The sequence below is a fragment of the Drosophila mauritiana genome, chromosome 3L (assembly GCF_004382145.1).
Source record: "Drosophila mauritiana strain mau12 chromosome 3L, ASM438214v1, whole genome shotgun sequence".
NCBI classification, from domain to species: Eukaryota; Metazoa; Arthropoda; class Insecta; order Diptera; family Drosophilidae; genus Drosophila; species Drosophila mauritiana.
Window position 1 is genome coordinate 19,917,186 of NC_046669.1, and position 14,948 is coordinate 19,932,133.

Below are 14,948 nucleotides of genomic sequence, written 5' to 3' on the forward strand. Positions count from 1 at the left end.
CAAGAGATTGCTGCCGAGACCGCGCAAAAAAAATCTACAATCTAGGCGCTTGCTTCGAACTGGTGGATATTCCTAAGGTTAACTAAAACATACATTTGTTGTACTATCTGTTTGAAAGGGCAGTTGTGTATGAGGTATACTGACATCGGGGATTTTATAATGATAAGTTCATTTTATTTTATTTTGTTTTCTTTAGTACTTTAGTCATTTTGTGACTTAAAACCTAATAGTTAATTAATTTGTTAAAAAAGAAAGGCTAGCGAACTGCATATTTATAATAACCATTGCTTAAGAACCCCCACTCATTAAATCTGGCCACGCCCGTGACCTTTTTTTATGGGGGTGCCACCTGTTCGGGACTGGTGCTGCCACCTGATTTAAATGGCAAACAGCTGTTTAAATAATCATACGCGTAAACAAAACGATTTTGACTGAATAGTAAACAAGGAAATTAAATGATTTTTGAGAGGAGTGCAATAAATTACTGATGGGAAACAACTAGAACAACAACGAGCGTTACTTATATGAAGTGTTATTTTCGTTAGCATTTTGACCCCCTTTGCGACGCCCATTTTTTGTTGTTCTGTGCCTTAAAAATCGGCCGTAAAAACTGGCCAAAATGATAAATTACTAGACTCGCCAAAGAGTCTTAAGTACAAGCCGGAGTGTGCCGCAAAATAGTTGCGCAGCCGGACGGCGACCTTTGAACTTCTTACGAATCTGCCGCTATTGATTGCAACCACCTGTTGGGACACAACACTCCCACCGCCAAACCAAAACACTCAGCCACGTAGTCTTGAGTCAGTCGGTGAAATATGCTACATCGAACCGCTAGAATGTGGACGCTGTGCGTGCAGACGGCTTTGATAGCCACCTTGGTGAGGGGATCCATTTCCCAGAAGGATAATCTCGTGGGAAGAACACAGGTCAATGGAGGGTAATGCAGCTAAACCAACCGCCTGCTTAATATGTGTTTTCTTTTACTTCCAACAGATATCCTACAATCCCAGCGAGCTCTCCGAGTCCAGATTCCTGGAGTACAGCAATCTATCCGATAAGCTTCACCTAAGGGAAGCCATTGACAAAATCCTTATACCTCGAGTTGTGGGCACAACAAATCATAGCATCGTGCGCGAATACATCGTCCAGAGTTTGAGGGATCTAGACTGGGTTGTGGAAGTGAACAGCTTTCATGATCACGCTCCCATCAAAGGCAAATTGCATTTCCACAACATCATCGCTACCCTGAATCCAAATGCTGAGAGATATCTGGTGCTGTCCTGCCATTATGACAGCAAGTACATGCCTGGAGTGGAATTCCTGGGGGCCACCGACTCAGCAGTGCCCTGTGCCATGCTTCTCAACCTGGCCCAGGTGCTTCAGGAGCAGCTGAAACCCCTCAAGAAGAGCAAACTGAGCTTGATGCTCTTGTTCTTCGATGGCGAGGAGGCTTTCGAGGAGTGGGGACCCAAGGACTCCATCTATGGAGCACGACACCTGGCCAAAAAGTGGCACCATGAAGGAAAACTGGATAGAATAGATATGCTGGTGCTCCTGGATCTGTTGGGAGCCCCCGATCCGGCATTCTACAGCTTCTTCGAAAACACCGAGTCCTGGTACATGCGTATCCAGTCCGTGGAGACACGTCTTGCCAAGTTGCAGCTCCTGGAGCGCTATGCCAGCAGCGGAGTTGCCCAGCGCGACCCCACCCGCTACTTCCAGTCGCAGGCCATGCGATCCTCCTTCATCGAGGACGATCACATACCCTTCCTGCGGCGAAATGTGCCGGTCTTGCACCTCATTCCGGTGCCCTTTCCCAGTGTATGGCATACGCCCGACGATAACGCCAGCGTGATCGATTATGCGACGACGGACAACCTGGCGCTGATTATACGGCTCTTCGCTTTGGAGTATCTGCTGGGCGGAGCCGAGACGAAGTAGTCAAGTGGGCTGCCGTGTGAATCATAAATGACAAATGTTGTATCTACTTACGGCCTTATCTAATTGACCTGTTCCAGTATCGGAGCATTGTTGAATGTTCTTATGCCCGCCGAAAAATCCCTAGAAACCCGTGTTGTAACCGACTGCGTGCTTTAAAACTACTTAAAAAGATCTGCAATACGCGTGCTCCAAATATTTTTATACACATGTATTTATAGAAAATGCTTAGCTAATGACACGTCACGTTTATATATTTTTTGTAATCTTTCGGTTGTAAATTGTTTCACTTATGTACATATTCAGTTCAACATATACATAGTAAATGTACCTTAAAACAAATAACTTTTAACGCACTGGTGGGACAAATTCAGATCGTGTTTTGTCACAAGAGGAAGACGAACATAGCGTCTGGATGGAACAACTTCCGTCGGCTTCAGATGGAAATCAAACGTTAATATTTTGAGCGAACGCTAAAACTTGATTAAGTCTGCATTAAATATATAAAATGATTTGGCATGAAATGTACTGTACATTCTTCTCCTTCATTCTCGTCACAAAAATTGTTTAACCTGTGCATTTAAGCGTCTTGTTTAAAAAATAAGCTCAAACGTCAATATATCCATATATCTATATGGCAAATTCGTAAACTAACTTAAGAACTAGCTAAAATCGTTAAGCCTTGATTGAAAACTATAGTTAGTGAAACGGAATCAATCGCTACTCGTTGGCCCAGGTGGACTGCCGTTTAACTCGGCTGTATCCTCTTTCGTCGCATCCGAACAAGTTTCCTCCAGTTTGGGCATGGACTTCGCTACTTGCTGATCTTGACCCTTTAGTAGCTGGCCAGCGGATAGTTCCTCAGGTTTCTCCACAACCACTGCACTGAGTTCAGCGCAAGACTTGGATTTGGCTCTGCTATGTTCGTGGCTACTGGCTGCACACTTGGCTGGAGAAGACGACTTTCGGCCGCTAGGAGCATCACAGACCTCGCGGAGATCGGTGCGAGAATCCCTGCAGCAAACCTTCTCGATGCACTCCACTGCCTGGCACTGCATCAGGCATTCTAGCGAGGCAGAGGCATTCTTATTGGTGGACGGATAGAACTCCGGTTGGATTGTGACCGCTCCGATTCCCTGATCGTGGAAGTATGCCCGAACCCGTTCGATGATCTGGAGGTAGAGTTTGGGATTCTGGAACTGGATGTGTATGGTAGCCACGTATCGGTGGGCGGCCAATTGCCATATATGCAGGTCGTGATAACTGATGATCTCCGGGAACTTGGTGACCAAGGTTCGCTCAAAGATCTCCAAGTCGATGGAGCCAGGGATGGTTTGCAGAAGGATCAAGCAGGATTCCTTCACTGTGAAAAAGATGGGAAAAAGTTTAAGTTTATTTTTAATATACAAAAATATATATTTTTTTTAATACTTACTGTAGGGATAACTAAGCGTCACCAGCAGGACGCAGGAGAAAATTGAGAGCACGGGATCAATGAACTTGGCCGTGTGCTGCTCATCCTCCGCCACATAGACGATTGCGGCGCAAACGATCACAAATACGGTACTGGACACATCCCGCAGCATTTCGACGGCTCCCTGGCGTTTGGTGGCGAAGTAAACACTACCCACCTCCGCCTCTAGTTGCTCGCGCAACTGACGATCGTTCTGGGATTTGCTGAGCTGTCTTTGCATCGGAGTCAGGGATACATCCAAGTTGCTGGACATGGGTCGCTCCAGCACCACGTTTCCGCCGGGTGTGAGGTGCAGAAAGCTTCCCTGGTGCAGCGTGTATCCGCCAATTAGCAGATATGTTAGTCCATTCAGGATTAGCCCGATGAAGCCCAGCATCATCACGGGTATGGGTAGATGCATCGTGTCCTGATGATCGATGTGAACCAGAGTTTGCAGAGCTTCCACCACCAGCGAAAAGGATAACGAGGCCAGGATGATGAACACAATCAGCATGGTCAAAATATCGATCCTGGCCCAACCGAATGTATTCCGTAGCTTCTGCTCCCGACGCTCCCTTTTGGCCCGTGTTTGGGCATCCGTTTCGGCCAAGCTGACAGCCACTCCGGAGCCATTTATCTTGGTCAGGGCGGGTGGAGGATTCCTCGGCTCCGGCGCTTGTTTGCTGTGCTGTAAGATAAAGAAGGCGAAATCAGAAAATGGTTAATATAATCAGCACTTTATAATAATAGTAGTTTAAAAGTATTTTAAAGTTGTATAACCATTTTTAAGGCGACTTTAGTTAGTGAATAATATGTTTATTACTTGGAAAATTCATCTAGATTTTATAGCCTCTAAAAATCACTCCAAATGTTAATATTGTTAATTTGTCAAGTTCATTCTTCTCTGGTTTATTGTTATTAGTAATTGTCATAACATAACTAAGTATCCGAGTCTTAAGACATATATACAAAATTAACTTGTTTGTCCTGAAAACAATTGGCATAGAAATACATAGAATCGAATGGAAAAGCATAATCATCGTCATGCTTTCCAAGCCAATTGGCACTGGCCCATCTACAACAATTTTGGTGGGCAGCTATTTAAACGCTCCGCTGATCGTCTGACTGTCGGTCGGTCTGCTCCATTATATAAGCTCGAAATCAGACCACTCAACTGTCCACACCTACAACATCGTCCACTGTTTGAAAGCTTTCGATTTCTGGTGTTTGGAATCGCCTGTAACTCGCCGGTTTTGGCCATGTCTGGTTTGGTTTCTGCGGTTTTTCTTTTTTTTGTGCCTGGTCTTTGTCTTTTGCGAAACGTGCTTGGCACGCTTTCCCATGCCGGCAACGATTTTTGCATTTGTTCAATATAAAAATATTAGCTTTGACTGCTCCATAAATTTTTAGTTGGACATTTTGATTGTGGAAGTATTCACCTTGAATTCCAATCAACTTAAAAACGAAGAAACAGATCGAAGATATATACTTGTGGATAAATGTTTATTATTATTATTATAACTAATAGAGCAGTTTACAAAAAAACTTATGTGATAAAACGGCTACAGGGTCTTTGACTAATTGTTGACAAATAACCCGCCTGCAATACGATCTTCCCTGAAGAATTGCACATACCCTACCATCTCTAACCGCATTCCTAACTATCCAGATCTTATGTTCATTAGTTGATGATCTGAGGCAATAACTACGTGTAATCAACCTGATTCCATGTCACCTGCTGTGTAGACAGGGGTGTTACACTCGAGGAGGTAATTACACAGCAATAGGATGATAAGCCCCATGAAAACGGTGACTAAACGTACTGATTAGCCCAAATAATAACGAAAGGAGCCACTCCCATGCAGAGATGATAAAAGTATTTCAAAAATTCGGCCATAAATTATCAAAAAAAAAAACAGTCCAAACGAAACCAGTTCTGCGCAAAATAAAAAGGTGTTTGGAATGCGTTTTCGATACACTTTGTTGTGGTCCAGCTTATAAAAGTTCAATGCACCAGCATCTGTTTCGACTTTGCACCAGCACGCGACATTTCCTGGCCAAAAAATGTTAAACGGGCTAGCAAAATAAGTCATGTGCGGACATGCAACACAATTATTGTTTTCAAGTAATCACCGCATAAATATTGGGTGTTGAATGTGTAACTTTTCATACCCCATGCTCGCAGAGCCATCGGGTATACTAGATTCGTTGGAAGGTATGTAACAGGCGAAATGAAGTATATATTTATTCTTGATCAGAATCACTATCCTAGTCAATCTTTCTATGTCAGTTTGTCTGTCCGTCCGTATGATCATCGAGGTTTTGGGAACTAAAAAAGCTAGAAGGTGGAAATTAATCATCTCCAATTGGTATCTGATAGTCGAGGAAGCTTATTTTGATACATAACAAATTTATTCGAAATAAATACTATATCTTGAAACATACAACTTAAGTTATTAAGAACGCCAAATAAATAATTAAAACAATTATACTGGCATAGAAAATTGATCACTATTAATCATTATTAAGCCTAAAATCAATAATTAATAATATGTTTTTAAGTGGTTGACCTACCTTAATTGTGATGATACAACCTCCGAGTGCAAAAATATTACACAGCATGTGATGACTGGCCATCAGCAGAGTGAGTCCATGGGTCAAGTGGCTGAGGATCAGCTGGAGCACGAAGTAGCAGATCGACAGCACCAGTACGATGTACAGCGGTATCGGCTTGCACCGCTGGAGAATATCCTTCACCATTGTTCTGTGGAAGGAAGGGCATCGAAAAGTCAGTTTAAGTTTAATATCTGCTAGATGCGAAAATGGCGGACAATGAGAGACCGCTCTTGACAACAAACTGCACTAGGTGTGATCTATATAAATCTATATTCAAATTTACTATTCGCATGTCGGTCAAGATTATTTGAATGTGGAAGATGAATAAACTGTCTGGGAATTTATTAACCAAACATATACATACATATTATAAATTTTGATTCGGTATATATTGTATTTATCATCATTAAAGTTTATTTAAAATAACTATGAATGAATGTTATTGATCGCTCATTTCATTACTAACTATATCAATTGTTATAATACCAAATATTAGCCCTTCGATGGGTAAAACCCAAACGAACTGTGTCAAGTTCAAGATCCCAAAGGGGGATAAGCGAACCGATCAGATTTGGGGCGATACTGCCACTGAACCGAGCTGAACCTGCCATATTTAGGGTTCAGTTCATTCCCAGCCCATTCCAAGCACTCGTATGCCAATCACCACCACCACGATTCTCATCATGTGGGCACGGGCCCACATGAGCTCCTCCTGTCGCTTTTGCATGGGTTGCATGCAAATGAAGATGCTAAATGGGCCCGCTACACCCGTGGTTACCTCAGCGAATCTCATCGAATCGATCGCTCGATCGCCTGGGACATTGACGTAATTTTACGTGATCGTGGACACATAGCTACCGATTGTTTGATGGACGCCCCCACTCAGTGTGTTTGCCGCCATGTAACCCCAAGGTTGAACCCCATTCGGTTGGTCATTTAAATTGCCTAAATGCCCTCTAGTAGAGTAATTACCGGTGGACATGTCGCGGTTTAATGATCTTTTTGGTTAATCCGAATAGACCATCTAAACAAAAACTGAAGGTCCGTGCAATGACCTTTATGGTAAGTAACTCTGATACTTAAAGAACAGAACCAAGGACCTATTATAGTTCATTAATGATATTTATAGTAGTGCATTTATAGACAGTATTCCTATATGATTTCACTGTCTGTCTATAAATCTTCCTTAAAGTGACTTATGTTATTGACAGAACAAGCCCAAATCTGTCGCTTCCACGTGGAATCCTCAATGGGATTATTACGCAAATGAAAATGGCCGCCCAGAATACAATTTCATCAAATGTACACTCGCCTAAATGAGCTAATTGCATTCCAAAATGTCACACGTGCAATAGCATACAATTAGAATAGATCAAATGATAAAATCTATTGTTTTAGAACCCCATACAGATAGACATGGAAAGCGAGTAAGCTAAGTACTAGCTAAACGGCGCCTCGGGGGCACTAGATTGTGCGCCCCAGCAAACAATCGACTGTTTTCCATACTATAGCTATATAGTATTTCCAGCAGAGACATTGTAGAAACAACAATTAGCAGGTAGCACAAACTATTTGGATGAGTGGATGAGTCCATAGACATCTGTTTGATTAAATGGATTCTGTGTACTCGTGTATCTTCCAGTTGTTCCACTAAATGTTCATTTCCTCAATTTAATTTCGTTTTCATTCGACAACTTAGATGGTTGGGTGGGTGGTGGTAGGCAGGAGGCAATGGAATATAGGCTCGAACACCAGATAACAAAAGATAAGCAGAGCTACAGATACAGATACAGATAAAGATACTGATTCGTGTGAAGCCTCAGTTCGCTCGTTGTTGCTCTAGTTGCTAGGGGATAATGAAGATAACGAAATGATCCTCCCGATAAAATATGGTGTGATATGAGTGGCATGTGGATGAGAACTGACGGTTCCCAAAGACTACCAAAAAAACAAAGATGTCAAGGCAGGTCTAAAAGCTGAAATTAGGCTTAGCTTTTCATTTACAATTTAGTATACCCATTACTCGAGGAGCAGAAGGGTATGCTAGACACTCAAGGTAGTGTAAGGTAAATAGACTGAATGTCTTTTTTTTTTGGTAAGAGATTTCAGGTAATGTATAGACTTGTTTTCGGGGTCAATTTTCAATTAAAAAGTTGTCATGTCATGTTAGATTTAATGAAAAAGTAATTGCTCGTATTTCTTGAATTTGTGTATTTAGTTAGAATTTATTTCAAATTTTTTGCTTCTGACAATACGATAGTGGTGGTAAACTGTTCAAAAAATAAAATTAATATGCTACATATTGGTATTGTTATTAATATCGCCCATAAATCTTTGATTTAACATCACTCGTAATATTTCTTGATGAAGTAAGAGTGAAAATCGAAGCAATCGGCAAGTAAAGTGAACAACTAATGTAATTAGTTGTGTAATTTAAATTAGTATATAAATTTCTATTAATTTGTAAGTTAGCTAGCTATTTAGTTGCTTGTCCGTACGACTGTCTGTCCGTCCGTATGAACATCTAGGCCTAGGCAAAGACATTAAACATAATTCAAGTGTCTTTAGGGGTCTCTTTAAAAAGTTGAGATAAACCATCTGGTCATTTTTTAAATGGTTAGTAAAGTAAAAGAACCATTTTACAAAAATGAAAATGTGCATAGATTGTTATTGTGACAAATCTTTTTACTTTCGAGAATTCAATTAAAAAATGCTAAGGGTTTTATGGAATGTTTTTTCACCCCTTTTTTCCAAATTATTTGATTACCCCGAATCCGGACCTTCTCAGATGGCGTAAAATCCAGATCGTAAATCTGCGCCGAGATTTGACAGCTCAATTGTCAATTAGACCAATGCAACAGCTCACTCCATCGATTGAAAAAATAAACAAAAAGTGAAGCGTGCAGTAAAATTCGGGACCAATAACATTTGCTTTTTGTTTTGATTTGCCATCATCAGGTATCGGGTTAATTCTGTTTGCTTGTTTAATTTTTTGCCTCTTTCGCACTATTGCCTGCATACAAATGAGATTTGGCAACAAACCGCATTTGTTGTCCATTGGTTTTTGCGTAGATTTTAAACTGAATTAAAAAATACTTCCTATGCGAGTCCCTGGCCTGTTTTCAAAACAACCAGCAGCTAAAATCTAACAATTTTGACCATTTCGTACACGATGACAAGGTCGCCGATGCCTTTGGAATTTCTAATTCGCAAGGGAACGGTGTTATTTAAAAATTCTATCAATATTGTTATTGTCTATCAGTGGGCCACAGACAACGTGTGCTGCCAATATTTTATTACTTTGTTGCCCGTGTGGCGTATTTGAACATTGCGAACGCGCCAAAATCGGGCTCCTGATAAGCAGATAGAGATAGCTGTCTACCTACCCTATCGCTATCTCACCCCAGGTGATTAAGTGGTAAGTGGACAGGTCTGACTGATAAGAGCGATTTTGAAAACAATATCGAAAACAACTCGGCTTTCAGTGGGTTAAAATGCCATCGCTAGTCGAGGGATTGATTCGATGGGGAATGTTGATAAGAGAACATGTTGCCAACGGAAAATGTTGCCAAGTGGAAATTTATATCTTTAGGGGGATTCCCTTATAATATGGGATGTAAAAGGGACTTATATAGGTAATACAACCTCAAGCTCAATGTTATAAATGTTAACAAAGATGGAAAAACTAGCAGAAAGTAAGTATGGTAAGTATGCAGATTTTATATTCTGCAAAACTAGTAAGTAGTAGGATATTAGTTAAATTTTCAGTACCTATTGGGTGTTCTTTAAAAATCCAACTTGTATCTTGCTGCTTTTTAGTCCATAATCATAAAAGTGAAACCCAATCCAAGTTTTTTTTTTCGATAATTCACAACCCTGACCACCTGTACATAATAAGTGATGAAGCACACGATTCAACGAAATATTCCCATTATAATAAACAAAGAAGTGTAAATATTTTAATTACGATTTTATGCACCACCATCTACGTGCGATGTGCACCTATATACATAGTATATATCTATATATGTATACTTTCCCTGCATCCTCATCGAAATCGTGATCAGTTGGGGTATGAGAGATTTTTTGATGATTTACAAAAACCCATTAAAATAATACAAAGTTTGATATTAATGCTGATTACTAAAGACCCACTTCAATTACACTTAATGACTCAAAATTACAAAACGACAAATCTAATTGAATTAAATATATTAACATACAATTGCGGTCGCAGTGATAGAAGTAATAAATAGAATAATGCTTCTCTATGAAAAATAATTAAATATAACAATTTTTCTTTAAATTTAAATCACACACAACTCTTTAGATTAATAAATTGAGTTTGCTATTATAACCGTGCAACCAAAAATGCACTATAAATTTAAGAGGCTTGGTTGTATAATCGCGGGCCAATTTGTTTATTTATAATTTCATAAAGTATTTGTTTATAATATGTTGGGGGACTGGAAACGCGGCCGAGCTGGGTTCTTCAGAACTTGAGCCAAGGCCCGGGATCAATTTGCATTGAATTAGCTTAGGGTGAGAATTTGTTTTTAGCTCAATCTCGATGCGACTGACTGGCAGATGGATCGTAGACAGATATAACCGTTAATTAGCATTAATTTCGATCGAACTTATTTTTATACACCGCAGAAGTAATACATATTTCGGGCAATATTTTTTCACATCGGTGCCAAGAGGCGCGAGGCGTCTTAATAATCACTTGCTAAATGGATCTACAATCTGCCCGCTAACGAATCAGTCATCTATATACAATCTGCGAGTATCCAAAACTGCGAGCATTGGGGCGTGTTTTTCCTATTCCTGGTCCCAGATACGATTTCGGCCGAAAAGCCCTTATCAGTCTAGACCCCTAATACTGTAGCTAAGAACTGGAGATTTACCGTCTTTTGCACTCTGATAAGCGAAAAAAGGCCTGTGTTTGCTTTACGTTTTCTATTTATAGCCGCGCCAGCGTAAATAGCTTTGGAAAATGTAGCTTTTCCTATTTTATTATTATTATTATTATTATTCACACACACGCACGTTGGCGATTTAAAATATTTCGAGGCACACGCGCTAATTTTTTCGGGAGCGAATCATTCAGCGCGTTGTTAACTGCAGCGCGGCTCAAACACGAATGATCGCAAAAGACGACTCGAAATATACATATGGCAAACTAAACGGAAAAGCGGAAGCGCCATGCCGAACTATGAGTACTCTTTTAATTGAAACTCGAAATGTTATAATACTGGCAGAGCTAAGTCCTACAAAAACAAAGGGAATATAATTCTGAGCATTCAAAATTAAATTAGATTAAATGTTAAATTATTTGCTACAACGGATGTGTCCCAAGAATAGTTAATTTTTATTTACTTTTTAAGTTAGCAGTACAAATTTTAAACATGAATTGTGCACAGTTTAAAACATTTAAAAACAACATTTTTTAATTGACCTTATAAGACTAAGCTAAAGAGTGAAGATATGTTGATACTCTTCGTAAGGGTATTAAAGGCAAAGAGAGATGGTCGAATATGAAGCAACAAGAACAACCATAACCACGACCGGCAAAACAAACGAAAAGCCCGCAAATATAAAGGAAAGGGTGCAGAGATAAGCTAGAGAGAGGTAGAAAGCAACTCACTATTGTATTTGTGTGGGCGAAAAAGTGCGTGAGCAGGTTGAAAAAAAATCAGCTGATTGCTTAAAGAGAGCGTAATGTCTACTCTCATTTCGGAGAGAGAAGGAGAGTGAAATTTATACATATGTTGCTTGTTTATGCATGTCACATGAAGGTATGCTTGTATTGCCGTTATCTAGGCAGGTTTATGAGACAACAACAATGCCATAATGAATACTTTACATACATATTTACATACGAATCTATGGTAATCTCTACAGAATTACATCCCCAATTGTCAAAAGTGTAGTGATCTGTGCACATATTTAACTTATCAAACGCACAACTGAAGTCAACAAAATAGTGTTTCTAATATAAAATAATGTGCTTTAGAACAGGTATGTATTTTTAGACAGGGTGAATTAATAAAAATATCTGAAACGAAATTTATTCTTTATACACAAATACGTACATACATATATATACATATATGTATAAGAACGCGTTTGATACACTGAAATAATTTCTATAATTGTTGCAATGCCTAACCCACTACATGTGTATAATGTGTGTGTTGAAGGAGGGGTTGTTCATGACAGTTGCATTCGCCTGAAATCCCATTAACTTAACCAATCTAAAAACAAATTACTAACTGAAAAATCCTCGGTTCTAATTAGTTTACCCGAGCTGTTACATTCGAACACAATTAGCTAGTGGTGATTGACCACCGCACTTTATAACCGCAAAAATGTGTATCCATATCAACAATTTTACCACAAGCTCACATTTATTCCACTGCTTATCGGCGTTTTTGGGTCCGTAAAAATAGTTAATCCTTAGTTGCCCGATTTCGAACAGATAACACTAAGTTTTCCTGATGCTCTCGGTTTTACAGATCGAAGGCGACTGCTAACTGAATTTTTTGTGAGTAGAACCCAAGCCGTGCCGAATTAAACGATCCACGGGCTGGAAATTGCAATTAAACCACGCACATTAGATAAAAAGTTTGCGGTGTGACAGGCAAGGCAGTTACTTTTCAACTGGGACACGGTTAGCTTATGTCTTATTTGCCAACAAATATTTATAAACTAGTGCCAACCAAGAAGAGTGGTTTATACGACACTTTAATTACCGCTAAGCGGCTAAGATATCCACAAGGTTGTCAAAGTAATTATGAGATAAAATTATTAGTGCCACCTAAATAGTAAGAATAATTTGAGATCATAGTAGTTATAACCACTTGAATTTACCGATATTCGATAATGCAAAGGCTACAAACAAGGTCCACTGGTTATGATGTTAATTATTTACCCATTAAAGGTTAACTTTATATTTAACAGGGTTTTTAAAAACTAGAGGAAAAAACTGTTACTTTCCAAATCTATTGTTTTTCTTCAGTCTGGCAGCCTTGTTCCACGGTAGTTTTTGGTATCAACCTGTCAATTCTAGTATATTCCAATTGCAACGCCACGGTCACACTGTCGTGGGGCAAAATAAAAAACTGGCCTGTTCCGAAATAAAATAGGATTTTAAGCGTAAATTAACCGAATCGAGTTGGTCCAGTGTGCCGGTGCGAAATGGCCGCCATAGTACTAACCCGTAATCTCCAGCTGGCCAGTGAGTACAGTGCCTGCGGTCGAAAACCGCCAGGCAATCAAATTATGTAATACGATGTTTGTGGCTAACTTTTGGCTCATTCTCTGTCCAATTCCGGATACTTAGAGCACCACGGCAGTGGCGTGGTTGGAGTTTTATGCCTGCGTGGATATTCAGCCGCTGCTGCGCCGCCGGAAGATGGTCCACGTCCACTGAAGACCACCAATCCGGCTGCCATGAAGCGCGGAACTGGCGGACGTAGCAGTTTCAATGGGATTGTGGCCACTGTGTTTGGAGCCACCGGTTTCGTGGGTCGCTATGTGTGCAACAAACTTGGCAAATCTGGCTCCCAGATGATCCTGCCCTATCGCGGTGACGATTCGGATGTTATCCGTCTTAAGGTCACCGGGGATCTTGGCCAGGTGCTCTTCCACTTCTACAACCTGGAAGATCCCGCCTCCATTCGTGAGGCAGTCAAGCACTCGAACGTGGTCATCAACCTGGTGGGCAGGGACTTCGAGACCAAAAACTTCAAGTTCAAGGATGTCCATGTCAACGGAGCTGAGAGGATCGCTAGGTGAACATCATAGACAGCATTACCACTTCTTTATTCTAACTTGCATAACTTGCAGGATTGCCCGCGAGGCTGGCGTGGAGCGCTTCATCCACCTGTCCTCTTTGAACGTGGAGGCCAATCCCAAGGATCTGTACGTCAAGGGCGGCAGCGAGTGGCTGAAAAGCAAGTACGAGGGTGAGCTGCGCGTGCGCGACGCCTTCCCCAACGCCACGATCATCCGTCCTGCGGATATCTACGGCTCCGAGGATCGCTTCTTGCGCTACTACGCCCACATCTGGCGCCGTCAGTTCCGCTCGATGCCGCTGTGGCACAAGGGAGAGAAGACCGTCAAGCAGCCCGTCTACGTTTCGGACGTGGCCCAGGCCATCATCAACGCCGCCAAGGATCCGGACAGCGCTGGCCGCGTCTACCAGGCTGTGGGGTAAGTCAATCTCCAAGTCCAAGTATTTGTACCATGCACATTTTCTTAACTTCCATTATTCGCTGCAGACCTAAACGCTATCAGTTGAGCGAGCTGGTCGACTGGTTCCACCGACTGATGCGCAAGGACCAGAAGCGCTGGGGCTACATGCGCTACGACATGCGCTGGGACCCCACCTTCCTGCTGAAAGCCAAGCTGAACAGTTTCATCTGCCCCGGCACCCCGATCGGCGGTCTGCATCCCGCTCGCATCGAGCGCGAGGCTGTCACCGACAAGGTCCTGACTGGTGTGCCCACGCTTGAGGATTTGGGCGTCACGCTGACCACCATGGAGCAGCAGGTGCCATGGGAGCTGCGTCCCTACCGCGCTGCCCTCTACTACGACGCCGAGCTGGGCGAGTTCGAGACTCCTTCGCCGCCCAAGTGCATCGAGGCGCGCGATGAACTGCGTCTGTTTGCCTAAGCGGAGCGAAGCAGCTGTCTGTGTTGATTGGAAATTTTTAGTTGGAATTGTTTAAGGCGATGCGTCAATAAAGAGAAGTCGAAAGATTAAAACACTTTGTCCCAACTTAATTAAAAATAAAATGTGTGACTTTGTTATATGTATTTATTTCATGCTCTTAAATGTGCGCTTCACACACATGCCGATAAAAAATGACTAATAGAAATAATTAAGGGTCTATCTTACTGTTAGTTCGTTAAAATTTAAATATTAAAAATATAAA

General features: G+C 41.2%; 3 protein-coding genes across 3 annotated transcripts; 2 read left to right on the forward strand and 1 right to left on the reverse strand.

Annotated features, from left to right (window-relative positions):
* Positions 1-58: 58 nt before the first annotated feature.
* Positions 59-2,280, forward strand: LOC117138990 (glutaminyl-peptide cyclotransferase). Its single transcript, XM_033301061.1, has 2 exons — positions 59-926; positions 994-2,280. The coding sequence occupies exons 1-2, from the start codon at positions 816-818 to the stop codon at positions 1,939-1,941; spliced, it is 1,059 nt and encodes a 352-aa protein (XP_033156952.1). The 5' UTR covers positions 59-815; the 3' UTR covers positions 1,942-2,280.
* Positions 2,281-2,383: 103 nt separating this feature from the next.
* On the reverse strand, positions 2,384-11,134 carry LOC117138988 (zinc transporter 1). Its single transcript, XM_033301059.1, has 4 exons — positions 10,915-11,134; positions 5,966-6,155; positions 3,374-4,079; positions 2,384-3,301 (listed from the first exon to the last, which is right to left on the reverse strand). Exons 2-4 carry the CDS (start codon positions 6,149-6,151, stop codon positions 2,652-2,654), a joined length of 1,542 nt encoding a protein of 513 aa, XP_033156950.1. The 5' UTR covers positions 6,152-6,155; positions 10,915-11,134; the 3' UTR covers positions 2,384-2,651.
* A 1,952-nt stretch (positions 11,135-13,086) lies between these two features.
* On the forward strand, positions 13,087-14,778 carry LOC117141104 (NADH dehydrogenase [ubiquinone] 1 alpha subcomplex subunit 9, mitochondrial). Its single transcript, XM_033304426.1, has 4 exons — positions 13,087-13,247; positions 13,353-13,803; positions 13,859-14,224; positions 14,293-14,778. Exons 1-4 carry the CDS (start codon positions 13,208-13,210, stop codon positions 14,684-14,686), a joined length of 1,251 nt encoding a protein of 416 aa, XP_033160317.1. The 5' UTR covers positions 13,087-13,207; the 3' UTR covers positions 14,687-14,778.
* Positions 14,779-14,948: the final 170 nt, after the last annotated feature.